The following is a 27196-nucleotide window of genomic DNA, read 5'->3' as shown; positions in this document are numbered from 1 at the left end:
CAGTATGGGAAACATTACATAAGACAGAGGACTACAATAGGAGTCCTGTCATCCATACTTGTAGGCAGTATAGATTAAGACTGCTTGGTCTAGAGAAGGACAACATTAGAATATAAAACTGAACACCGTAGTTGGGGTTCTCTTTAATAATAAGAATTCATTTCTGCCCCAATCAACCCATTTTGCAACATTAGGATAATAAAAGACTGGGGATAAAATCGTGACGCTCTAACCTATACCATGCAGTTTTCATGCAGCTCTTTGATGACAGTTAATTGCTCACTGTTCTACATTAGGATTTTAACTTAAGAACTGCAAGTAAGAATAGGATCTCTCTGACAAAAGCAGTAGACGTATTTACATGGTATGGTCTTTGAGATCTTTATGGTACACGTTCTTTGCAGCAGGCACATTAACCCTCTGTGCTACCTTACGATAAATCACAACTTTCACAAGTGAAAGTTCCGATCTCTCTCTGCAGAAAAAAACATTATTCACTGGAGTTATCCTGACATCTTTATTGTTGCCAGAAAATTGCTGGAAGCAAAGAATGGGGCAGCAGGTGCATTTAAAACTATAATATATGTTGCACTGACACAGAGCCAGCCCTGCCTACAACTTACTTTGTTTCAATTCACAAACTGAAAGTGAATCACACAAAACTGAGCTGACTTAGACTATCTCTAGCAATCAAGCCGGCAAGAAGACACACTGAAATATTAACGCAAAACCTTTTATTTTCTGACTCAGAAGCAAAGCGAATGTTTACTTTTACTGCAGCTCATGGGTGGGCATAAAAGTGACCCTCGTGAGCGAATTAACACTGTCCTATGTTTCTAGGAAGATTTACGTCCTGGAAATGAAAGCTTGATGTTCAACAGTGCAGGCTTTTGGGCAATGCGACTGACGCCGATTTCAGAGCCCAAATGGCGCCCCCTGACCTTGGCACCCGGTGGCACCGCCCAAAAGCCGGCACTGGAAATGAGGTCTAAGGTTGCCCTTAACATGACCAGGCAGATTTATCTCAGAAGCTTCGTCAGTTTAAGTTTTCTCATAAAAGTACAAATATATATATTTCTAAGGTCAAATAAACATTCCAGAAAAAAGAAGTTTCGCGTGAATCCACCGAGGTCAAAGGTTGTATGAGATAATTTCCTAAAGTTCCTTAAATCATACCAGTGAGCAATAAAAATACCTGGAAACAAGGCACATCTGTTTCAATTTTACGAGTGATGGTTAGAGAGATGGAATGGCTAGTTATGAGTGCTAGTTAGATCAGATGGTTAGTTATGAGTGATTCTTAGTCAGATCACATGGTTAGTCATGAGTGATGGTTAGACAGTTCAGATGGTTAGTTTATGAGTGCTAGTTAGTCGGGTGAGATGGTTAGTTATGAGTGCTGGTTAGACAGAGCACCTGGTTAGTTGTGAGTGATAGTTAGACAGATTAGATGGTTATTTATGAGTGCTGGTTAGACAGAACACCTGGTTAGTTAAGAGTTATAGTTAGACAGATCAGATGGTTAGTTATGAGTGATGGTTAGTCAGATCAGATGGTTAGTTACGAGTGATGGTTAGTCAGATTAGATGGTTAGTTATGAGTGATGGCTAGACAGATGAAATGGCTGGTTATGTGTGATGGTTAGACAGATCAGATGGCTAGTTATGAGTGATAGTTAGACAGATCCGATGGTTAGTTAAGAATGCTGGTTAGACAGAGCACCTGGTCAGGTGGTTAGTTAATACTGCTAGTTAGTCAGATCAGATGGTTAGACCTGTTAACAGTGTACTCCTGTTTCTATTTTATGAGTGATAGTTAGACAAATCAGATGGTTAGTTATGAGTGATGGTTAGACACATCAGATTGTTAGTTAAGAGTGGTGGTTGGGCAGATTAGATGATTAGTTATGAGTGATGGTAGTCAGATCAGATGGTTAGTTACGAGTAATGGTTAGTCAGATCAGATTGTTAGTTACGAGTGATGGTGAGTCAGATCAGATGGTTAGTTATGAGTGATGGCTAGACAGATGAAATGGTTGGCTATGAGCGATGGTTAGACACATCAGATTGTTAGTTACGAGTGATGGTTAGTCAGATCAAAGGGTTAGTTATGAGTGATGGCTAGACAGATGAAATGGTTGGTTATGAGTGATGGTTAGACACATCAGATTGTTAATTACGAGTGATGGTTAGTCAGATGAGATGGTTTGTTATGAGTGATGGTTAGACAGATGAGATGGTTGGCTATGAGTGATGGTTAGACAAATTAGATGGTTAGACCTGAGAACAGTGTACTCCAGTTTCTGTGAGGGGGGAGAGACAGCACGTGTGCGGCTGAAATCCTCTGACATCTCTCTGCTTGTAATATATGATAAATGAAATGTGTGTATTGCTATTTGCTTTTATCAATGCTTGTTTCTTATACCTTCAGTGAGGTTCTATGCATGGAATGTGGTGGGTTCTAGTTTTTTGGTTCCTAGGGTTGGCAGTTGCTGTGATCTCTTGACTTAGAGGGATGTTTGACTCGCGGGTCCTTCACTTGAAGAATAATCCTCACGCTTTGTGAGTTTCACTTCTCCCGCCTGGCGTGATTCTGCCTGCCTGCCTGTGCAGAGGAGCCCGCTACATTTTGGTACCAGGAGTGGGCAACAGGACAATTTCCTGTTTCAGCGCTTCTCACTGATAGGACCCGTAGAGACTGTGAGAGGACTGAGGCCAGTCTTGTGCTGACTGTGGCCGTAGTACAGTATTTCTATATAGCAAGGCTTCGTACGGTGAGTGCTTTGGGGTAACAAACTTTGCTAACCCAACGCGAAGACAGCGCGTCAGGCAAGGAGGCGCGCATAGACAGCGAATCGTGGATATCTCATCAGGCTTTTGCCTATATGAGTCTGATGATAAACTTGACTTCCATCTTGATTGTACTGAACAACGAGCATCTGGTTTCTTTGATCGGGCTGTTTTTTCATCAGATGTGCGGTGTGACGGTTCTGGGTTTGCGCATTGCATTTTGTGCATACTTACCAGTGTTCCGTAATATCGGATGTCAGGAGAGAGATAAAAACAAAATTTGGGGGTAACTTTGTAGTACATTGGGGCATATTTACATGCTGGCGATAAAAAATTATCACCGCTTTTGAGGCCGTTTTCAGCTGAAAAGTGGCGATAATTTTATCGCCTAATTAGCAAGGCCCCGCTAACGCTTGAAACCTTGCTTTAGCGTGGGGATTCCTAATGCCCAGCTTTGCGTCTCTAATGAGATGCAAAGTGGGCGTTCCTGACCTGACATGACAGGAGAAATGTTGCTAAGCTATCATGGCTAAGTTTGTGAGTCCCTATCAGCAAGCTAATGCCACACTACGTGAGATTATCGCTGGGTTTCCAGCGATAATCTCACATTAGGCAGTTAGCGTGAGGATTTTTATCGCTGAGAAGATAAGCGTTGCTAATAGCACGCTATCTCAGCGATAAAAATCCACGTTACCCAGCGATAATTATCCTCACGGTAAGAGCGCTGACCGATAATTATCGCCAGGTGTTGCTGATATGCCCCTTTGTTCGGCAAATTCACCAGTGTGGAGTTCACCTTGAGGTATATGGTCGGCAAATGCATCTTGCTTACTGCAATTGTCTTTGAGCAGGAGTTTGCTGCAAATATATCGTAGTCTGCATTTTAGGTACTTTCTATATTTTTTTACCTCTATATATCTTTTGGAGTCTGTGGACCATGGCATCTAACCAAGGAGTAATACAACCACCGTCATTTCTGAAGAGGGCTGGCAAGCCAGAGTTAAAATGGGAAGAGTGATAGGTGGTTTAGAAAACTACTTACCTGCAATTGATGCCGGCGGATATGAGCCTCCCATAACGTTGGCATTGTTGTTCAATCCTTTGGGTATAGCTGGGCAAAAAAAAATTGACAATCTTCCTATGCTAGCTGCTGCCACAGAGAAAAATGCTGTTTGGAATGTGTACATGGAACCAAAAGAAGAGAATAAAAAAACAGTTGTGGGAGGAGTCCTGTGTACTAATGGAGGGCCGCAATTCTTTCAAAAGGAAACAATCTAGTGAGGCATTGGTGGAGGAGTTTTTTGCTGCCTTACGTGTGTTCGCTTGCACCTGTGAATTCGAGACTAATGCAGATATCTATTTAATAAACCAGTTTGTATTTAACTGCTTCTCGAAGAAAACACAGGAACATCTGTTAGCATGTCCTCATCCCACACTGCTAGAAGTCAGAGGCATAGCTAAAAGTATAGAAAGGACTTTCGTTTCATCCCAAGCTTTGACTAATCAAAAAGGTTTATCCCCTGTCAGTTGCATTTCTGAAAACAATCCGTGTGTGCAATGAATGTGACGGTTGTGAAAAACAAGACATTCAGTAAACGCATCAATCACAGCAACCGCACATTCATCATTGTCATAACACGAACCTTGGTCTGGCAGGGGTATGCGAGAAAGGCAATCTGCCCCAAAGTTCTTTCCCCCTTGAATTTACTTAGTCTAAGCTTGTGATGAAACAAAAGACTTTTCTATACTTTTAGCTATGCCTATGACTTCTAGCATTGTATGGTTACGATATATTCACACAGGTTCCATCCTGTGTTAACTTAGAGTAGTAGCTAAATACAAACATCACAAGGCAGAATTGAACAGTGCAACATCTCGTGATCTCGTGCTGCAGAAAGTGTTTTAGCATATAAAGGAGGGGTGGCCACCTTTTAGAAATTTGGATAAAGAGCTTAAGGGCTTTGGGAAGGTGTCTTCAGAGCTCACATGTGAAGGTCATTTCTTTGGGAGGAATGGGCTATTTGTTCCCCCAGAAAAGTTGCACTAATGCATAACTGGCTTATTGGGGGCCAAATATGGATAAACTGGTTTCCAGTTTTATTGATAGATGTCGAGATAGCATTGTGTCTGATGAACACTGGATGAAACAAGCTTCTTTTTCCTGTTTCTCTTCCTGATGACCGACCGTAGGACTCAGTAGCATTGGAGTTTTCAGGTCCTTTCCATCTCATTCTAGGAGATAAAAATATCTCATTGTTTTGAATTACTGTTTTTCTTAATGGTTCTATTTTTCATTTGTACACATGCCCGATACTAGAAATAGTATCAGGTGTCTAGAGGAAGTTTTCCTGTTGAAAGGACACCCAAAGAAATAGTCACGGACAGTGGCACACATTTTGTGTCCAGAGAAATGAATGACTTCCTAAAAGTGTGTGACATTGGTCGCTTGCAGGAGGCCTTGTACAGTCCAGTGCAATGGTTTGGTGGGAAGGGTCAATCACTTTCTGAAAAAGGGTGTCCAAACTGATGAAGGTGCTATGATGAATGTAATATGCGTATTGCTATTTCCTTTTATCAATGCTTGTTTCTTATACCTTGGGTGAGGTTCTATGCATGGAATGTGATGGGTTCTGGTTTGTTGGTTCCTAGGGTTGGCAGTTGCTGCTGAGCTTTTGGCTAAGAGGGATGTTTGACTCGTGGGTCCTTTACTTGAAGAGTAAACATCACACTTTGTGAGTTTCACTTTCTCCTGCCTGGTGTGATTCTTCCTGCCTGCACAGGGGAGCCCCTACTCTGCTGTTTCTCACTTACATACGGTCGAACAGTGGCATGGAATACGGGGTTCTGGGCAAATTTGATTACAATTCCCACTTTGAGATATTATGATACTGTGCCCAGTGCACAGCGCAACACTGCCATATTGTCATGGTTACCTTTTACCCCTTCTGCACTTCACCACTGTGTCCTTTCTCTCTTTCTCTTCCTTCTGCAGTGTAGAGCATGACTTCCGTCAGCAAGAGGGGCGCTTCCTGCGGGTCCTCAGCTCGCTCGACGATGACTCTCCCCAGATCGTGCCGCAGCCCCCCACCCCAAGCCAGCAAGAGCCCTCGCCGGCACCAAAGCAGCCCCCCAAGGTGGAGTCCAAACGTTCAAAGAGGAAGTGCTTTTGGTTCTTGTGACTAGAGGTCATGCAGAGGTCACGGCTTTCACCATCATTGTGGTTGAAGGGCCACTCTCCGACTCTTGCAGCATTTTCTTGCAATTGGCACACTACGGAAGAGATTTCAGCGCTGGGACATATCACCATGGCATACACAGACATTTTAAGACTTCAGAGTTTAATACTGAAATGGGTGGGGAAGGGAATGGGTGAGAGGGCACCACGTTTTATATTTTTCAATAACTTCTATTTAAAATAAAAGCGAAATTAAAAAAAAGAGTGGAGTGAAATGTAAATAAAAAGCTGCAAAATTGTTGGCATGGCGCTGAAAATTCATCCTACATGTGTTGTGTGCCATATTATGGATTAGAAACACTGCACCAAGATGGCGCCACTGAGAGTCTCTGGCTGACAGTCAAGGCACGAGTCCTAAAAAAGAAGTGAGGGATTAGCCAAGTTAGACAGTATGCAAGCGACATCACGGCATGTGACATCATAGCGTGTGACATTGCGTCACAGGAAGTGGCATCACTACCAATGACTTCAAAGGATGTGACATCACAAGAAGTGTCATCTGTTCTTAAGACCTCGCACACGTTTTGCAGGTCTATCATGAGTACATTTGAGTGTGTCACGAGACTTAACAAATGAAAGCTGATCAGCACTGAAGCCAGTGACTTGAATTAACAGCCCCAATTGTGTTTAAGTTTGGTGTCTGACTAACTAGAGTAGACAAACCACCAAGTGCTCCAAGCTAGGCGTGCTAAACTTGGCACCAAGCACAAAGCACAGCTCATTCATTACATTAAAAATACTACAAACTGCAATTGTGAATATCAAAACAAAAACACGTATTAACTTACCTAACATATCACCATTATATACACCGACAATGTTAGTACATTTTAGCCACTATCAAAAAACAGGCAAATCGCATATTCCACCTGGTATTCGGAGCATGGCAAACGATATTTCCGCAAAATATACAGTTATAACTAGATATTTTATACATATATTAATTCGGGCATTCCGGGCCATGCTATATTGCCACAGGATGTTTAACCAAAAGATACGAGTAATTAGTGAGACCTTTTACATCATTGAAACCGTACCACATGGGTAACCAAATCACTTTAAAAATGCCACGTCTGTGTATCTTTTGTCCGATTGTCAGTAGGATCTACCTTCCCAGACTGCGTATCATCCACATGGCGCGGAGCAGTGACACATCTGGTAACATGTGGATTCTAAAGATATGCAGCAGTGGTCAAGTTCCAAAGGCAGCTTGGACTCAAGCGTGCACAGCTATGTGGACTATTCGTTACTACTTCAATCTTCTTTCAACGGATTCTAAAGAGCCAGAGGGGACCTATGGGATCCATGAACATTAGTGACGAAAGATGTGCGACACCAAGACAGTTTCATAGGAGTGACGTTATCTTGTTCATGGTGCGTAAACCTCTTTCACAGTCCCTTCAAGTCACTGGTAATGTGTTTATTGCCCTCAAAAGTGGTTGTAGTTGTTCTGTAATCTCATTCCCATGATTGCCAGTATAGTCTCTGAAATGTTCTGATATGAGTTTATAATTTAGCGAGAATCTCCTGCATAGGTCTGTACACTAACACAAACCACACATGCTCAAAATTGCTCTTGTGTGTTATTTGACGCGGCCTGCTAGGAGGCCATTAGTGTTGCCAGGGACCTTAAGTACATGGACAGTGAGCATATGTTGAGCATACGTAAGTTGTTCGTACCTGCCCTGTGGGTGCAACCGATTCAGGTTTAACACCACTAGGGTGACCAACCGTCCGTAAATTTCACGGACAGTCCGTAATTTCGGCCTTCTGTCCGTTGTCCGTGAAGGATTCTTTAACGGACGCCATTTGTCCGTAATTCCGATTCACCACCCTAGAGCCGGCACAGCTTCCACCCACCTCCCTTCTTGACTCCGATGCTGTACCAAAGCTCAGATACCCAGCAGCATTGGAGAGGCACAGCGGGATGGCAACCCTCACACCTTCAGCCCTTGATGAGCTGTTAAGGGGTGCTTGAAGGTGACTGAGAGGGAGGGGCTGCAGCTTCAGAAGCAGGGGCATCTATTCAGATGCAAACAGCCCTGAATGCGTCATGTCTCTGCAATTTAGAGGGGCCTCACACATTCCCTTCCTGCCCAGGGCCCCAAAAATCGTAGAACCGGCCCGATTACACCGAAGCAACACGTGGTTCTGTGGTTCTCTTCACAGAGCTTTATAGCAAACATTGGTTCTTCAAACATGCAGTCTATAATGTAATAACATACAGAAATGGCACAATCGCCCCCACACTGATTAACAAAGTATGGAGGACAGTCAGTTAAATCAGTTCTCTTGGAGTATCTCCTTTATGTACTGTACATCACAATGGGGGTGGCAAAACTAACATTTTGGAAAGAGAGCCTGTCCTCTCGTTGTCTTGTCCAGGAGGGGGTGAGGAGCACTACCCCACCCTGAAAGAGACCAAGATGATACTAGAATACTGCATGCCCACCCCTGTGCCCGCCCTGGTGGATCCTGTTTCCCCTCCTGTGATGGCTCCTGCCCCCCCAGTGATGGCTCCTGTCCCCCCATGTGGTGGCTCCTGTCCCCCCCTCCCGCCTTTGATGGCTCCTGTCCCCCTTGTGGTGGATCCTGTCTCCGCCCCTGGGTGGCTTCTGTCCCAGTCCTGGAATGGCTCCTGCAGCGAGGGTGAAGTTCTTGATGGGCCTCTTCTCAAAAAGGCTCAGCTCAAAATTAATATGAAAAGGTGGGCGAGTGAGTAAGTGAAGGGATGGCTGGATGGCTGGATGAATTAGTGAAAGGGTGAAATATTGAATAGATGGATGATGAGAGAGGATGGATGGATTGATGAGTGAGTGGAAGGATGGATGAGAGAAAAGGTAAATAGCTAGATGTATGGGTGGAAGGGTAGCTGGATGGGTAAAAGGGTGGATGGATGAGTGAAAGGATGGATGAGTGAAAAGGTGTATGATGAGTGAGTGAGTGGGTGGATGGGTGAATGGATGGACGGATGAGTGAAAGGGTGGATGTAAGGATGGATGAGTGAGTGAAAGGGAAGGTAGGTGGACAAAAGGATGAATAGATGCGTAAAGGAGTGAATGGATAAATGGATGAGAGAAAGGATGGATGAGTGATAGGGTCATTTGATGGATTCATGAGTGGATGAATAGATGGATGGGTGGGTGGGTGGATGGATGGAAGGAAGGATGGCTAAGTGAAAGGGTCAATGGAGAGAGAAAGGGAGGATGGATGGATGACTGAAAGGGTGGATGGATGGAAGGATGAGTGACTGGGTGGATGGATGAGTAAGTGAAAGGATGGCTGGATGGGCGAAAGGGTAAATTTCTGGATGGATGAGTGAATGGATGGATGGGTAGAAGAGTGGATGGATGAGTGTACAGATGGATAGGGTGAAAGGGTGAATTGATGGATAATGGATGGGTGAGTGAAAGGATGGAAGAAGGGATGGATGAGTGAAATGATAGATGAAAGGATACATGATGGATAGGTTTGCAAATGGTTGAATATGTTTGGATATGGCTGGGCTCACTTAAATACTATTGCGCGACCTCCTCTGATGTGTCTGTAAAACTTACCTATTGTCCTGAAGTTTTGTCCTGAATTTTAACCTCTTGTCATGAATTTGTGTCCTGAATTTTGACCCTTTGTCCTGAATTTTTACACTCACCGTCCTGAATTTGCACCAATGCCAGTTGGTCACCCTAAACACCACACATTACAATGACCCACAAAAGCCAGTTAAAGAATACAGGAAGAACATTTCTGCATAAAAGTAAAGTGGTCGACATCAGTAAAGAAAACATATAAAACATTGGGGCATTTCTAAATCTCTAAAATGATTACATTTACAAAGTACAGTATTGAACAAAGCAATGAACTGATCATTTAGCTGTTTGAGTTAAAAGTCTGCTACTGCGGAGATCAATCAGTAGCGTGCAGATATGTTTAAATCATAGTCATGCCACCTCATACTTTCACCATTGTGGAAAACTTAAATAATTAGAACCACAGAGTTTAACTAGGAACATCTAAAGATATGAGATAGGTAACACTGACTGGAGTGAGACCCTAGTGACTGCAGAAAACAGAACTGGAACTTGTCGGACAGATCAGTGGCCGAGACATGGGACATGGAGTGTGTTCCGTCCGTGCCATGTTTGGACACAATCCAGCGTGCTTGCAGAGATTGGGAGGTGGATTATGAACCCAATGGTCAAGAAGCTTATGTATGTATATATATATATTACTGCAGGATCAAACAAACTAACTCCGCCTCCAGCCCACTCCATCAGACAGAATGTTCCATGTGCAGCACATTTCCATGTAGATGTGATTGCTTTATCCGCCTGTGCTCTGCAGAGGTGAGGCCCTCTGCTATGGGAAGTGTGCTTACTCAGTTCTGCTCACCAATTACTGTGTCTATGGTGGGCACCTCACCCATGTTAGGAGACCATGACACAAAGCAAGAGAGAAAGACAGAAAGAGAAGAAAGGAGAAAGTGATGTAGGAAAACAATGATGAAGGCAGAAAAGGGGGTGAAAAAAGAACTTGCAAGATTAAGCGAGTGTAGGGTAGTGAAAGAAAAGGTTATGCCTACACTGGCATAAGAAAAACTTTTCGTTTCTACATTTATGTTTTTACAAACTACACACTGCCATTTAAAATGTCACCTTCACTTTAGCAGACATTGCGATTGTTCTTGTTGTTGGCCCGACTCTATCTACAGCACCCTCACTTTCACCAGCACAACCTGACAGCTCACCGTGGACTCAATACGACCGGAATACCGTCAGAAACACTGGATCATAGATGTCACAGTAAGAGGTATCAGCTCCACAGCTAATAAGATAAAGACTCACAGTATCCAAGGATGAGAAGGAAATGGGGATAAAGGTAACTCACAAGAAAAGGGCACAGGCAATTCCAGTCCAAAGTAACATTTTCAAGGAAATAATGGCCTTTGCAAGGAAATATTACTAGTTTGCATAGAAGACTACACAAGTGTGGCGATGTAAGAACAACGAGAGACACCACCAACTATGGCCAGTAATCAAACACAAGAGAGTGAGGAACAAAAAGAGCTTGTCCTTCTCTAAATAATTTAAATAAGAACTTTGCCTATCCTGATATGTTGTAAAGCCCTCATGGAGCCCCGGAGATGGCCCACTTGACCTGCTCATGTACAGTAGCACTGACCGGTGGGCTCCCCTTGTCACTGTTACCTCACCCTGAAGGAGCCAGCCCCAAGTAAGCACCCGTGATCTTTCATCCCACAAATAACATAACTCTGAACACAGCAGTCTACAGACTAAGACACCAGAACAACAAGGCTCCCGTTGGTTATTGTGTTATAATACAGTGCATCACACACTTTGCAGCATCACTGCAGCAGGAAGGTGTGAGAAGGACAACAAAGAACGGGACCTGCAATAGCCTGCCAGGGTAACAACTTGGCAAACCTTAACACAACCATACCTTTGCACTGAGCACTTTCGAATTTCCACAACTGCAAAAAATTTCAACGTGTCTTTCTTTCAAGTAAAACAGCTCTTCAACATTTAGTGATTGGAACTGATAAATAAAGCACATCATTTCAAATGTTTTGAATCGTTTTTTGTTGTGGTGTGACAGATTTAGATACTTCGACACAAAACCTAAATATTGGGGTTATGAAGGAGCAAGCGGGATGATGTAAGACAGCCTTTATTTAAAGGGAAAAATGCAGAGTTGCAGCATGAATGAGAGAAAAAGCTAAGAGTCGATTTCTAAAAGATGGCAAATAAATGCACATTAATCTGTGGTACTGATCAAACATGAAGGGATGGGTTCAAGTGGACAAGTGTAACATACATACCACGGTTTATGCACCTTCACAAGCATGCATCAATACGTGGAAGCTAGGTTAGATATGAACGGTAGGCATACCACTCTTTTCAGTGATTTCATCAACTATAATTTGTTTCATGTGTAAGAAGAATGTTGTCCATTAATAGGGTGACAATTGACTTGCATGTGGCTTCTGCCTGTCACCCACACTCTGGCCTCATGTGCCAGGAATGAAAGACAAAGCATTTACATTTGATGTAAAACATGAGATATAAAGAGGAATCTCTCTAGTGGCTGAAATGAACAATGTGGAAGCAGAAACCCGGGATTAATTCCAGTTTTTCAGCTTGAGCAAATTGTGGGACCCTAAGAAAATCACTTTCTTGTGTTTGAATTAATAGGCTGTAATGTCGCACCATATATAATAAGAAACTAGTCCACATATGGGGTGCACTTGACTTTCATGTGGCTTTTTGCCTGCCAGCCACCCTCTAATTAAAGACAAAACACTACCCTCAGGAGACATAAACAAAGGCTGAATTGCAGAAAGTGAAATCAGAAAACCTTTGTGCGGCCCGCGACCCTGGCATGCCAGGTGGGGGCAGCAGTGAAGATTGTCGGCCTGGTGCATCGCTGTATTGAGAAGAGGGCACATGCCAGGAAGAGGCATGGTGTAGTGAGAGGCCGTCTCCCTGGAGCAGCGTGCAGCCGTGAAGGAGAAGCGGCCATGACCCGCAGAGGAGCAATGATTCAACAATCCAGGAGTGCTCAATCCTGCCACCAGGAGGAGCACGTGGACGCCTGTTGCCTCTACCATGGCACAGTGGTGTCACGATAATTGAGGGGGGGCCCATGCAAGGTACGTGGAGGGGCCCCTCCGGACTCTTATCAGGAGCTCCCCGGCCGAAGTGCAGTGCTGAGGGGGCCCCCTAGAGCTTGGGGGCTCCCTCGCACTGCGGGGGATGCGGGGGCCTGTGTTACACCCCTGCCATGGCATCCAGACTTCTGGGCACCTCCGGACCACAGGTGCACGCCAGAGCCCCCCGAACCACTAGTCCAGCGAGAGCAGGTAAGACCCTGACTGATTCCCTACGGTGCGGAAACATTTTGACTTTCTCAAAGCTATCCAGGAACTTCTATGACTTGAACTCACTAGCGGGGCAGAGCTATCATGCTGCCTCTTATAAATAGGCGATAACAGGACTCGAGAGCTGACCAAGGAAACACTCGTGTGCCTGTGTTAAAGAAGACTGAGATGTTATTTATACATGAAAGACAAGGGTGGATGTACGGGAACGCCCCTGCCTACCAGACGCGCGTGCCATTTATTTTTACTCAGCCAAGCAAACATTTCCAGGGAGGCTGTTTCCTATTTGTATGTGTGCTTCAGAATGCAGCGTACATGCACAGAGAAAACGAAGGAAGAAAAATAAAGGCAGGCAGGTGCAGACGTTTGGAGCAAACTTAAGTTTAAGAGTCTTTGTAAATATTGGTTTGCATAAAAATACATGGATGGGTGCACGGGAACGGCCGTGCATCGCACATGTCACACCTTCCTGACCCAAGGTAAAGCACGTGGCAGAAAACCAATGGTTCCCTTCAGGAGAAGATCGAAGCCGAACCCTCCTAGGCAAAGTATTGTCATTTTAAAACAATACATTTTGATTATACAAGTAGTTTTATTCACTGTATAAATGTAATCGATGTGTAAAAAAGACACTTTATAGCATATCATATCACACTGCAGGTGCTCCAACATGAACGACACAGTGATGGTGAATAGTGACATTTGTGAACAGTAGTGCACTGGCGCTGCACATAGACTATACACACAACATAAATACACATATTATTAGGGGCTGGTAGAACTAAAAGATTCTCAGCATGACTCAAAATAAGAGTCCAATGTGTACATTATTATAAATCATATCATTCCAATAGTTTGTTTGTCAACGTTTCTACCCTATGGAATAGATTTATCCCGGGTCATCACCAACGCAAAACATGTGGTGGCAACAAGTCCCGAGTGATAAATCACTGGTATCACCGTGCGAATAATGTAGGGTTGACTGGCAGCAGAGGGTGCCTATCTCCACTCGTTCACGGAACTCTGAAGAACCTCAAAGAGATTTCATGTAACTCGGCAGAATTCTGCAGAGCGAAACTCCACGAGTTCCGCCCATCCCTAGGAAACATAGAGAAGAGACTCAGGGAAAACAGACAGTGCAGCAATGGAAATAAGATGTCCATTGCCTCAGACCTCCAAAGGGAAACCCTCTGCCTCAGACAGCCATTGCCTCAAACACTGCTTGCACATCATTCAGACCTGGATGTCCAGTGCCCACCTGAAGCTCAACCCAACGACGGCAGAATTCCTGCTATTTGCCAATAACAACAAACAAGAAACAGTATCAACCTGACTCAACGACAGAGTCATGATGAATTTGAATATCAACTCTTACTGTATGTCAAGCCATTTAGAATTCACCCAGGACAGGGTCATCCCCCTCACCGAGCACATAGTAAAAAAAAGAGACCGTCTGATGCCAGCTCTCACTTCTACAGAAAGACAAAGCACTTCTTACAGAAAGCGACTTCAGGCTTCAGGCCAGTATTCCCGCATCTGGATGGTGGTAATGCCCTGCGCCATGGCCTACCAAACTCCACACTGGCACTCTTAAGGGGCATCCTACACGCTGCATCCTGTCTCATCCGGGTCCTGCGGAAATATGATCACATCACCCTCATCGTGATGGAACGCCAACATCCCTTGTCCCCCACATCACCATCTTAAAAACCAGGTGAATCATTTACAAAGCCATCACAACCAGCACCCCTGTTTATCTCACAGACAAACTCACCATCTCTGGGGGTTCTTGGCACACCCACAGCTGGACAGCATCAGACTGTCGGATAAGAAGTGTAAAAAAGAAAAACGAGACAGCAGGCCTGGGTGCACCAGGATGTGGAACAACATCCCGCTATCCATCAGGCCTGCCCCGGTTTAGGAAAGAGCTGAAAAGGCACCTTTTTAAAGAACATTACATCGCTATGAAGTAACCACCCTCAGCCCTCACTTATTGACTTTAAGCTTCCCCCTGACCATGCACAGCTTTCTGGTGCCTTTTGGCAAACTATGCTACAGAAATACCATAATATATATCCTTAGTTTCTGCTCCTTTCGTCTTCCCTCGCCCTGCACAGTGAATCGCTTACAGCCGGTGGAGCGGCGGGCATAGTATTCCTAAACAATGTCCAATAAAGCGATCACTCAGAGTGCATTACAATTCACCGGAAGAACAAACCTCTGGTGACTTGCAATACACTCTGAGGGATCGCTTTATTGGACATTGTTTAGGAATAAATATATATATATATATGAGACACTGAAAAGGAAACATGATTAATGGACAAAAAAGTTTGAAAGCAGCGCAAGCCTGAGAAGAGACAGATTATCGCTAAATCTAAGAAATGCAGCCATGCCATTGAAAATAGACGTACACATTGAGACATTAAGCTTTAAAAAGCTGACATGCTGTCAAAAAAAGAGGAAACACCGAGATCTTGGGGCATATCAGCAAGGGGCCACGATAGAATTATCGCCGCTTTAGCGTCTGTTTTCGGGGGAAAAGCGGTGATAATTCTATTGCACTATCAGCAAAGACACGCTAGCGCGTGTTCTCATGCCTCAGCGCCCTTTCCCTTAATGCCCAGCTGTGCATCTCTAATGAGATGCAAAGTGGGCATTCCTCACCAGAATAACGTTGGAAATGTCGCTAACCGACATTTCTCCAATTATCAATGGGCACGCTAACCTGCACAGCAATAAGAAAAGTAGCGCTAACCGCGGTTATCGCTACTTTCCTTATGCCTGGTTTCAATCTGACTTAGCCATTATATCCAATGGAAGGTGGATATCATGGCTAAGTCTGCCCTGCCCTATCAACAGGCTATCGCCTTTCGCTGTGCAATTATCGCTGGATTTCCAGTGATAATCGCACGTTCAGCAGCTATCGCTTGGATTTTTGGATCGCTTTGGAGATAAGCATCGCTGATAGTGCGCTTTCTCAGCGATAAAATCCAGCGATAGCCGGCGATAATGATCCTCACGCTAAGCGCGCTTAGTGATAATTATCGCCGGCTGTTGCTGATATGCCCCCTTGTGCTTTTAAAAAGCAGAGATAAGGAAGAAATAGGAAGGGGTATTGTAACCTAAGGTTTAGAATACAACAATTCACGAGAGTTAAGGAGGGAATATCGAGATTTTGGGGTTTAAAAATCAAAGATGCTTCAGAGAAAAAGAGCAGCTGCTGAGGCCTCTGGGATTAAAAACAGGGATGACGTAGAGAAAGCAGGATATATTCCAAAATTGGGAAAAAAAGGCAGGCAAACTGTGAGAAAAGTTATTGAACCACTGCGGTTTTGTAAGGCATGAATAATGTAGAGAAAAGGAGGCGCTATTGAGATCTTAAGGTTTTACAAAGCAGAGATGTTGAAGAGAAAAGCAGCAAGCCGTGGGCCTTGAAGTTCCAAAAGTAGAAATGCTGAAAATAAAACGAGCAGACATTGAGGCAACATGGCATTAAAAAGCCGAGCTGCCATCGAAGCGCTGAGGGTTTAAAAAGCAAACCTGTTACAGAGAAAAAAGGAACGCAACGCGACCTGGAGTTTTAACCCCTTCAGTGCCACGCCCTTTCCCCGCCCTGTGCCGGCCGTTACATTAGCGGGCGGGGTTCATGACGAGCTGGACTCGTCATGGGCACAGCGCAACCGCGGCCCATGACGAGTCCAGCTCGTCATGGGCACTGAAGAGGTTAAAAAGGTAGAAATACTATTCAAAAAAGGAGCTGGTGAGCTCTTAGGGGCATATCAACAACAACCGGCGATAATTATCGCTAAGCGCTCTTAGCGCTAGGATAATTATCGCCGGCTAGCGTGGATTTTTATCGCTGAGATAGCGTGCTATTAGCAACGCGTATCTCAAAAGCGATAAAAATCCTAGCGCTAACTGCCTAACGTGAGATTATCGCTGGAAACCCAGCGATAATCTCACGTAATGTGGCGTTAGCTTGTTGATAGGGCCTCACAAACTTACCCATGATATCCACCCTCCATAGGATATCATGGCTAAGTCAGTCCTGAAGCAGGCGTAAGGAAAGTAGCGATAACAGGGGTTATCGCTACTTTTCTTGCCGCTACGCTCCATAGCGTGGGGCTTGATGATAGAAGAAATGTCGCTTAGCAACATTTCTCCTGTCATGTTAGGTCGGGAACGCCCACTTTGCATCTCATTAGAGATGCAAAGCTGGACGTTACGGTTTCGTGCACTAAAGCAAGGTTTCACGCGTTAGCGTGACATTGCTAATTAGGCGATAAAATTATCGCTGCTTTTCGGCCGAAAACGGCCGCAAAAGCGGCGATAATTTTCTATCGCCTCGTTGCTGATATGCCCCCAAGTGCTTTGAAAAGTACTAATACCATGGAGAAAAGTAGGAGATAGTGGCATGTTGAGGTTTAAACGTGATTTGATGCTGAAGAGAAAAGGAGGAGCCCTCATGCCTATAAAAGGAACGCCTATTAAAGAGCCAAAACTTCGAAACCTTGAAATGTAAAGAAAACTGAGAGGTTACACAAAAAATGAAAAGACATCGATACCGTGAAATTACAAAATAGGAGTTGTTATAGAAGAAAGAAAAATATGTTGTGCCCATGGGCTTCAAAAGCAGGGGTATCACAGAAAAAATGAGGAGATATTTAAATGTTGATATTTAAAGAGGCAAATATTTTGTAGAGACAACGAGGTTTATAATGGCAGAAAGTCTGTCGAGAAAAATAGGATATTGGGGGGATTATCACAACAGAAGTGATGGAGTGAGGCGTTAGCCATCATGGCTTTAACGCCTCACACCCCCACTTCAGAAATGCAAGGCTGCACCATATTTACAAGGATATTGCGTTTCCCCCTGCGCCACATATCATCAAACAACCAAAGAGTGTGTAATACAGAAGAATTAATCTAACGTGTATAAGTGTGTGTGCACATAACAAATCACTCTATTTTGAGAAAAGAACCCTCACTCACCAACCTGGTTGGTGACATGCTTCATCATAGGGTTCCACCAGGGGTGCCTACTGCCACCCTGGTGAGCTTCAACGCAGAATTAAAGCGGAGCTTTTTTGCTGATTGTGTGCTTATCAACAAAATAAATCCTAACGTGATAAGTGAGAAAAGTATGTGAAAGATTAAAAAGTGGGAAGGTTTTAACCAAAAAACTTTAATGGCAGGAAAAACCCAACACTAGTAAAAACAGGTGTCATGGATGTTTTTTCTGGTTTAGATTGGCCAGATCCATCCTACGTGATACAATTTAGTCTAAATTGCGTTGAAGCTCACCAGGGTGGCCCCCTCGGCACTGCACTCTGGCCACAGAGCTCCTGATTAAGGCTGGAGGGGGCCCCTCTTCGTACTATGCAGGGAGGCCCCTTCAATTTTCGTTACGCCAGTGCCCTCCTGGAGAACCTCACCAACATAGGACTGAAGCAACTTGTCTCCACCCCCACAGCAGGACACACACTCGACCTCATCTTCGCCGGAGGAAACAACATTAGCTTCAGCCACACCACGGAACCTCTCTGGACAAACCACCACTGCATCCATTTCTCCTTCTCAACTCGATTGCAAACAAGTGCACATCCTGCCTCCCATGCAGAAACTGGAACATAGTCCCTGAAATAATCCTCACCTCTGCCCTCAGCTGCACTCCTCCCCCTACTATGACAGACGCCAACACAGCAGTGAACAACCTCCACCAATGCATCGCCAACTGCGTCATCACTCTCGCCCCTCTCCAGAACAAAACGAGACGACAAAACACGAAAGCCACCTGGTTCACCACGGACCCCCAAGAATCCAAGCACTCTTGAGTAAGCCGTCAACACCCAGCTAGCACACTTCATAGAAACCAACAACATCCTTGACATCTCTCAATCCAGATTCCGCAGCAACCGCAGCACCGAGACCGCCTTCATAGCCGCCACCGATGACATCCGCGCCCTCCATGATCTAGGCCACACAGCAGCGCTCATCCTCTTGGACCTTTCAGCAGCCTTCGACACCATCTCCCACCGCACACTAACCACCAGACTCCATGATGCTGGCATCCAGGGAACGGCCCTAGACTGGATTCAATATTTCCTCTCAGGCACAACACAAAGAATAAGACTCCCGCCCTTCCTCTCTGAACCAACAGAGATCAGATGCGGAGTACTCCAAGGAACTTCCCTCAGCCCCACGCTCTTCAACTTCTACATGGCCCCCCTCACAACTGTTGTCAGAAAACACAGACTCAACATAGTCTCATACACCGACGACACCCAGCTCATCCTCTCCCTCACCAAGGAACCTGACATCACTGGGCGCAGCTTCTCAGAAGAGATGAAAGATGCTGCATCCTGGATGAGCAGCAGCTGCCTCAAGCTCAACTCAGAGAAAACAGAAGTCCTCATCCTCAGCTCTACCCCCTCTGCATGGGACAACACCTGTTGGCCCTTCGCCCTCTGAAACCCTCCCACCCCAACGGACCACACACACAACCTCGGCATCATACTCAACTCTTCACTGACCATGAACCGCCAGATCAATGCTGTGTCCTCCACTTGTTTCAACACCCTCCACATACTTTGCAAGACCTTCAAATGGATCCTCCCGATGCCAGGAAATCTGTCACCCACACACTCATCACCAGCAGACTGGACAACAGAAATGCCGGAATCAACTAAAAACTCCTCCACAAACTCCAGACTGTCCAGAACGCCGGAGCCAGACTAATCCTCGACATTCCACGACATGACCACATCACCCAACACCTCCGTGACCTCCACTTGCTCCCAGTCAAAAGAAGAATAACCTTCAAACTGCTCACACACGCCTACAAAGCCCTCGACAACACGAGACCCCAATACCTCAACAAACAAATATCCTTCCACGTCCCCAAGAGAAACCTCCGCTCTGCTGACCTAGCCCTAACCACGGTCCCTTGCATCCACAGGACCAGAGCAGGTGGCAGATCCTTCTTCTACCTGACGGGCAAGACCTGAGATGAACTTCCCCTCCACATCGGTCAAAGCCCGACACTGCACCAATTCAGAAAGGACCTCAAGACCTGGCTCTTCTGATGACCAACGGAACCGCTCGCCACCCCCTCCCCCCCAGTGCCTTGAGACCCTCATGGGTGAGTGGTGCACTTTAAATCCCTGATTGAGTGATTGAGGGGGAGGCTGTAGGAGAGTGTAAGTGTGTGAGGCTATGGGAGAATGTGGGTGAGGCTGTGCTAAAGAGAGGGTGCGGCAATGGGAAAAAGTGAGAGTGTCAGTGGGTGAGGCTGTGTGAAAGATTGGGAAGGTGAGGCTGTAGCAGTCAGAAGGTGAAGTTCTGGGAAACAGTGAAAGGGTGAGGCTGTGGATGAGTGTGAGAGGGTGGGGCTGTGGAAAAGTGTCAGAAGTTCAGCCTGTGGGAGTGACTCAGAAGGAGAAGCTGTGGTTGAGTGTGAGGCTGTAGGAGACGGTGAGAGGGTGAGGCTTTGGAAGAGTGTGAGAGGGTGAGGTTGTGGTAGAGCGACAGGGGTGAGGCTGTGGATGAGTGTGAGCGGGTGGGGCTGTGGAAAAGTGTCAGAAGTTCAGCCTGTGGGAGTGACTCAGAAGGAGAAGCTGTGGTTGTGCGTGAGAGGGTGAGGCTGTAGGAGACAGTGAGAGGCTGAGGCTGTGGAAGCAGGGACATCGTAAGGATTTTGGGGGCCCGGGTCTGAACGTATTTTGGGGGCCCCTGTTCGGAACATATTTGAATTTGTGATCCAATTTCAGCTGTTTTACACCTTCATTGGCTAGGTCACTGACAGTGCACAAGTGCACTTGTCCAAATTTTAAAGCTTTTACATCTAATATTCAGGAATAGAAACATGTGTTGTCAATATTGTAACACAGCAGCAGCTCACTGATGTTACTGCAAATAATCTCTGTGACACCCTCCCATGTCTCATATGTGAGGCCCTGTTTCTTTTTATATCAGAGAAACTTTTTTATGGATGTTGCATGAATCATAAACAAAAGATTCTCTCCAAAATGTCTGAAATAGACTCTCACACATCACTCACATTAAAAATAAATTAAAGGGAACCAGTATTTAAAACCATCTGTTTAGGAATAGTTCAAGGTCATCAGGGTAAGTCTCTCTGCAGAACAAAGCTGGCATAATCAGGGGGCCCTCTGAGTCAGAGGGTGAGGCTGGGAGAGAGTCAGAGGGTGAGGCTGGGAGAGAGTCAGAGGGTGAGGCTGTGGGAGAGTCAGAGGGGGAGGCTGGGAGAGAGTCAGAGGGGGAGGCTGTGGGAGAGTCAGAGGGGGAGGCTGGGAGAGAGTCAGAGGGTGAGGCTGGGGTGTCAGAGGGTGAGGCTGGGAGAGAGTCAAAGGGTGAGGCTGTGGCAGAGAGTCAGAGGGTGAGGCTGTGGGAGAGTCAGAGGGTGAGGCTGGGAGAGAGTCAGAGGGTGAGGCTGTGGGACAGAGTCAGAGGGTGAGGCTGTGGGAGAGTCAGAGGGGGAGGCTGGGAGAGTCAGAGGGTGAGGCTGGGAGAGAGTCAAAGGGTGAGGCTGTGGCAGAGAGTCAGAGGGTGAGGCTGTGGGAGAGTCAGAGGGTGAGGCTGGGAGAGAGTCAGATTGTGAGGCTGTGGCAGAGAGTCAGAGGGTGAGGCTGTGGGAGAGTCAGAGGGTGAGGCTGGGAGAGTCAGAAGGTGAGGCTGGGAGAGAGTCAGATGGTGAGGCTGTGGCAGAGAGTCAGAGGGTGAGGCTGTGGGAGAGTCAGAGGGGGAGGCTGTGGGAGAGTCAGAGGGTGAGGCTGGGAGAGAGTCAGAGGGTGAGGCTGTGAGAGAGTCAGAGGGTGAGGCTAGGGGAGAGTCAGAGGGTGAGGCTGGGAGAGAGTCAGAGGGTGAGGCTGTGGGAGAGTCAGAGGGTGAGGCTGGGAGAGAGTCAGAGGGTGAGGCTGGGAGAGAGTCAGTGGGTGAGGCTGGGAGAGAGTCAGAGGGTGAGGCTTTGGGAGAGTCAGAGGGTGAGGCTGTGGGAGAGTCAGAGGGTGAGGCTGGGAGAGAGTCAGAGGGTGAGGCTGGGAGAGAGTCTGAGGGTGAGGCTGGGAGAGAGTCAGAGGGTGAGGCTGTGGGAGAGTCAGAGGGTGAGGCTGGGAGAGAGTCAGAGGGTGAGGCTGTGGGAGAGGCAGAGGGTGAGGCTGTGGGAGAGTCAGAGGGTGAGGCTTTGGGAGTGTCAGAGGGTCAGGCTGTGGGATAGAGTCAGAGGGTGAGGCTGGGAGAGAGTCAGAGGGTGAGGCTGGGAGAGAATCAGAGGGTGAGGCTGGGAGAGAGTCAGAGGCTGTGGAAGAGTCAGAGGGTGAGGCTGTGGAGAGAGTCAGAGGGTGAGGCTTTGGGAGTGTCAGAGGGTGAGGCTGTGGGAGAGGCAGAGGGTGAGGCTGGGAGAGAGTCAGAGGGTGAGGCTGTGGGACAGAGTCAGAGGGTGAGGCTGGGAGAGAGTCAGAGGGTGAGGCTGGGAGAGAGTCAGAGGGTGAGGCTGGGAGAGAGTCAGAGGGTGAGGCTGTGGGAGAGTCAGAGGGTGAGGCTGTGGGAGAGTCAGCGGGTGAGGCTGTGGAAGAGTCAGAGGGTGAGGCTGGGAGAGTCAGAGGGTGAGGCTGGGAGAGAGTCAAAGGGTGAGGCTGTGGCAGAGAGTCAGAGGGTGAGGCTGTGGGAGAGTCAGAGGGTGAGGCTGGGAGAGTCAGAGGGTGAGGCTGGGAGAGAGTCAGATTGTGAGGCTGTGGCAGAGAGTCAGAGGGTGAGGCTGTGGGAGAGTCAGAGGGTGAGGCTGGGAGAGTCAGAAGGTGAGGCTGGGAGAGAGTCAGATGGTGAGGCTGTGGCAGAGAGTCAGAGGGTGAGGCTGTGGGAGAGTCAGAGGGTGAGGCTGTGGGAGAGTCAGAGGGTGAGGCTGGGAGAGAGTCAGAGGGTGAGGCTGTGAGAGAGTCAGAGGGTGAGGCTAGGGGAGAGTCAGAGGGTGAGGCTGGGAGAGAGTCAGAGGGTGAGGCTGTGGGAGAGTCAGAGGGTGAGGCTGGGAGAGAGTCAGAGGGTGAGGCTGGGAGAGAGTCAGAGGGTGAGGCTGGGAGAGAGTCAGTGGGTGAGGCTGGGAGAGAGTCAGAGGGTGAGGCTGTGGGAGAGTCAGAGGGTGAGGCTGTGGGAGAGTCAGAGGGTGAGGCTGGGAGAGAGTCAGAGGGTGAGGCTGGGAGAGAGTCAGAGGGTGAGGCTGGGAGAGAGTCAGAGGGTGAGGCTGTGGGAGAGTCAGAGGGTGAGGCTGGGAGAGAGTCAGAGGGTGAGGCTGTGGGAGAGGCAGAGGGTGAGGCTGTGGGAGAGTCAGAGGGTGAGGCTTTGGGAGTGTCAGAGGGTGAGGCTGTGGGATAGAGTCAGAGGGTGAGGCTGGGAGAGAGTCAGAGGGTGAGGCTGGGAGAGAATCAGAGGGTGAGGCTGGGAGAGAGTCAGAGGCTGTGGAAGAGTCAGAGGGTGAGGCTGTGGAGAGAGTCAGAGGGTGAGGCTTTGGGAGTGTCAGAGGGTGAGGCTGTGGGAGAGGCAGAGGGTGAGGCTGGGAGAGTCAGAAGGTGAGGCTGGGAGAGAGTCAGATGGTGAGGCTGTGGCAGAGAGTCAGAGGGTGAGGCTGTGGGAGAGTCAGAGGGGGAGGCTGTGGGAGAGTCAGAGGGTGAGGCTGGGAGAGAGTCAGAGGGTGAGGCTGTGAGAGAGTCAGAGGGTGAGGCTAGGGGAGAGTCAGAGGGTGAGGCTGGGAGAGAGTCAGAGGGTGAGGCTGTGGGAGAGTCAGAGGGTGAGGCTGGGAGAGAGTCAGAGGGTGAGGCTGGGAGAGAGTCAGTGGGTGAGGCTGGGAGAGAGTCAGAGGGTGAGGCTGTGGGAGAGTCAGAGGGTGAGGCTGTGGGAGAGTCAGAGGGTGAGGCTGGGAGAGAGTCAGAGGGTGAGGCTGGGAGAGAGTCTGAGGGTGAGGCTGGGAGAGAGTCAGAGGGTGAGGCTGTGGGAGAGTCAGAGGGTGAGGCTGGGAGAGAGTCAGAGGGTGAGGCTGTGGGAGAGGCAGAGGGTGAGGCTGTGGGAGAGTCAGAGGGTGAGGCTTTGGGAGTGTCAGAGGGTGAGGCTGTGGGATAGAGTCAGAGGGTGAGGCTGGGAGAGAGTCAGAGGGTGAGGCTGGGAGAGAATCAGAGGGTGAGGCTGGGAGAGAGTCAGAGGCTGTGGAAGAGTCAGAGGGTGAGGCTGTGGAGAGAGTCAGAGGGTGAGGCTTTGGGAGTGTCAGAGGGTGAGGCTGTGGGAGAGGCAGAGGGTGAGGCTGGGAGAGAGTCAGAGGGTGAGGCTGTGGGACAGAGTCAGAGGGTGAGGCTGGGAGAGAGTCAGAGGGTGAGGCTGGGAGAGAGTCAGAGGGTGAGGCTGGGAGAGAGTCAGAGGGTGAGGCTGTGGGAGAGTCAGAGGGTGAGGCTGTGGGAGAGTCAGCGGGTGAGGCTGTGGAAGAGTCAGAGGGTGAGGCTGGGAGAGTCAGAGGGTGAGGCTGGGAGAGAGTCAAAGGGTGAGGCTGTGGCAGAGAGGCAGAGGGTGAGGCTGTGGGAGAGTCAGAGGGTGAGGCTGGGAGAGTCAGAGGGTGAGGCTGGGAGAGAGTCAGATTGTGAGGCTGTGGCAGAGAGTCAGAGGGTGAGGCTGTGGGAGAGTCAGAGGGTGAGGCTGGGAGAGTCAGAAGGTGAGGCTGGGAGAGAGTCAGATGGTGAGGCTGTGGCAGAGAGTCAGAGGGTGAGGCTGTGGGAGAGTCAGAGGGTGAGGCTGTGGGAGAGTCAGAGGGTGAGGCTGGGAGAGAGTCAGAGGGTGAGGCTGTGAGAGAGTCAGAGGGTGAGGCTAGGGGAGAGTCAGAGGGTGAGGCTGGGAGAGAGTCAGAGGGTGAGGCTGTGGGAGAGTCAGAGGGTGAGGCTGGGAGAGAGTCAGAGGGTGAGGCTGGGAGAGAGTCAGAGGGTGAGGCTGGGAGAGAGTCAGTGGGTGAGGCTGGGAGAGAGTCAGAGGGTGAGGCTGTGGGAGAGTCAGAGGGTGAGGCTGTGGGAGAGTCAGAGGGTGAGGCTGGGAGAGAGTCAGAGGGTGAGGCTGGGAGAGAGTCAGAGGGTGAGGCTGGGAGAGAGTCAGAGGGTGAGGCTGTGGGAGAGTCAGAGGGTGAGGCTGGGAGAGAGTCAGAGGGTGAGGCTGTGGGAGAGGCAGAGGGTGAGGCTGTGGGAGAGTCAGAGGGTGAGGCTTTGGGAGTGTCAGAGGGTGAGGCTGTGGGATAGAGTCAGAGGGTGAGGCTGGGAGAGAGTCAGAGGGTGAGGCTGGGAGAGAATCAGAGGGTGAGGCTGGGAGAGAGTCAGAGGCTGTGGAAGAGTCAGAGGGTGAGGCTGTGGAGAGAGTCAGAGGGTGAGGCTTTGGGAGTGTCAGAGGGTGAGGCTGTGGGAGAGGCAGAGGGTGAGGCTGGGAGAGAGTCAGAGGGTGAGGCTGTGGGACAGAGTCAGAGGGTGAGGCTGGGAGAGAGTCAGAGGGTGAGGCTGTGGGAGAGTCAGAGGGTGAGGCTGTGGAAGAGTCAGAGGGTGAGGCTGGGAGAGAGTCAGAGGGTGAGGCTGGGAGAGAGTCAGAGGGTGAGGCTGTGGGAGAGTCAGAGGGTGAGGCTGGGAGAGAGTCAGAGGGTGAGGCTGTGGGAGAGTCAGAGGGTGAGGCTGGGAGAGAGTCAGAGGGTGAGGCTGTGGGAGAGTCAGAGGGTGAGGCTGTGGAAGAGTCAGAGGGTGAGGCTGTGGGAGAGTCAGAGGGTGAGGCTGTGGGAGAGTCAGAGGGTGAGGCTGGGAGAGAGTCAGAGGGTGAGGCTGTGGGAGAGTCAGAGGGTGAGGCTGTGGGAGAGTCAGAGGGTGAGGCTGTGGAAGAGTCAGAGGGTGAGGCTGTGGAGAGAGTCAGAGGGTGAGGCTTTGGGAGTGTCAGAGGGTGAGGCTGTGGGAGAGGCAGAGGGTGAGGCTGGGAGAGAGTCAGAGGGTGAGGCTGTGGGACAGAGTCAGAGGGTGAGGCTGGGAGAGAGTCAGAGGGTGAGGCTGTGGGAGAGTCAGAGGGTGAGGCTGTGGAAGAGTCAGAGGGTGAGGCTGGGAGAGAGTCAGAGGGTGAGGCTGGGAGAGAGTCAGAGGGTGAGGCTGTGGGAGAGTCAGAGGGTGAGGCTGGGAGAGAGTCAGAGGGTGAGGCTGTGGGAGAGTCAGAGGGTGAGGCTGGGAGAGAGTCAGAGGGTGAGGCTGTGGGAGAGTCAGAGGGTGAGGCTGGGAGAGAGTCAGAGGGTGAGGCTGTGGGAGAGTCAGAGGGTGAGGCTGTGGAAGAGTCAGAGGGTGAGGCTGTGGGAGAGTCAGAGGGTGAGGCTGTGGGAGAGTCAGAGGGTGAGGCTGGGAGAGAGTCAGAGGGTGAGGCTGTGGGAGAGTCAGAGGGTGAGGCTGTGGGAGAGTCAGAGGGTGAGGCTGTGGGAGAGTCAGAGGGTGAGGCTGGGAGAGAGTCAGAGGGTGAGGCTGTGGGAGAGTCAGAGGGTGAGGCTGTGGGAGTGTATCCTTCCTCATCCAAACTTCAGATGCATGCTCCAACTGACCACATGCTCCAACGACAACCATGGAACACATCCACTTCTAGATCCGGACCAACCCCTGCGTACAATGCGGCACCCTCGTCTAAGACCCCTCGGCCCCCGAATGCACTTCACTGACACCATCATGGACCTCATCACAACACAGGCCCTTGCATCCATCGACTACATCCTACTCAGAGACCTCAACCTCTACTTGGAACACCCCAATGACCAGAACCCCGCCTCCCTCCTGGAGTACCTCACCAACATCAGACTCAAGCAGCTAGTCAACGCACCAACCCACACACCTGGACTCAGGCTCGACCCTGGCTTCTCCATCAGCAGGAACATCAGCTACAGCAGGACCACTGAAATCTCAGGGACTGACCGCTGCTGTGTACACCTCGCCTTCGACACACCCACTGCACACCATCATCATCATCGCCCCCCAGTCAACTCCCTCAGCACAACCACTCTGCCAACTCCCACGCACACAAACTCCACAGCACGCACCCTCCACCAAAAGGTCTCCAACTGCACCAACACACTTGCACCCCTCAAGAGAAGACCAGGCAAACATCGTTTTAAAGTGGCCAGCTGGTTCACACATGCCCTTCAAAAGTCCAGACGTGCCTGCAGACACTCTGAGAAGAAATGGAGGAGCAACAAAACCCCATAAACTCGCACAATCTTCAAATCCGCCA

The 27196-nt window shown here is 48.6% G+C and overlaps 2 protein-coding genes across 3 annotated transcripts in view; one reads left to right on the top strand and one right to left on the bottom strand.

Moving 5' to 3' along the window:
- The window catches only part of LOC146863456 (uncharacterized), a 447230-nt gene extending 441120 nt beyond the window's left edge, over positions 1-6110 (top strand). The window contains exon 2 of one of the 2 annotated variants that reach the window (XR_014978258.1): positions 5782-5918. Coding sequence is in view for 1 of the 2 variants with exons in the window: in XM_085642886.1 (XP_085499012.1) it covers positions 5782-5968 (187 nt within the window). In the remaining variant the exon portion in view is untranslated. Of the gene's footprint in view, positions 1-5781 lie in introns of both variants that reach the window. The other variant, XM_085642886.1, reaches the window with a different exon arrangement.
- LOC146863455 (dedicator of cytokinesis protein 2-like) overlaps positions 1-27196 on the bottom strand; it is a 2657619-nt gene that overhangs the window by 1354700 nt on the left and 1275723 nt on the right. The window lies entirely within an intron of this gene.

Source organism: Triturus cristatus, chromosome 2_2, assembly GCF_964204655.1.
Source record: "Triturus cristatus chromosome 2_2, aTriCri1.1, whole genome shotgun sequence".
NCBI classification, from domain to species: domain Eukaryota; kingdom Metazoa; phylum Chordata; class Amphibia; order Caudata; family Salamandridae; genus Triturus; species Triturus cristatus.
Note: the sequence above shows the minus strand (reverse complement) of the source record. Positions and strands in the feature narration are given on the sequence as shown.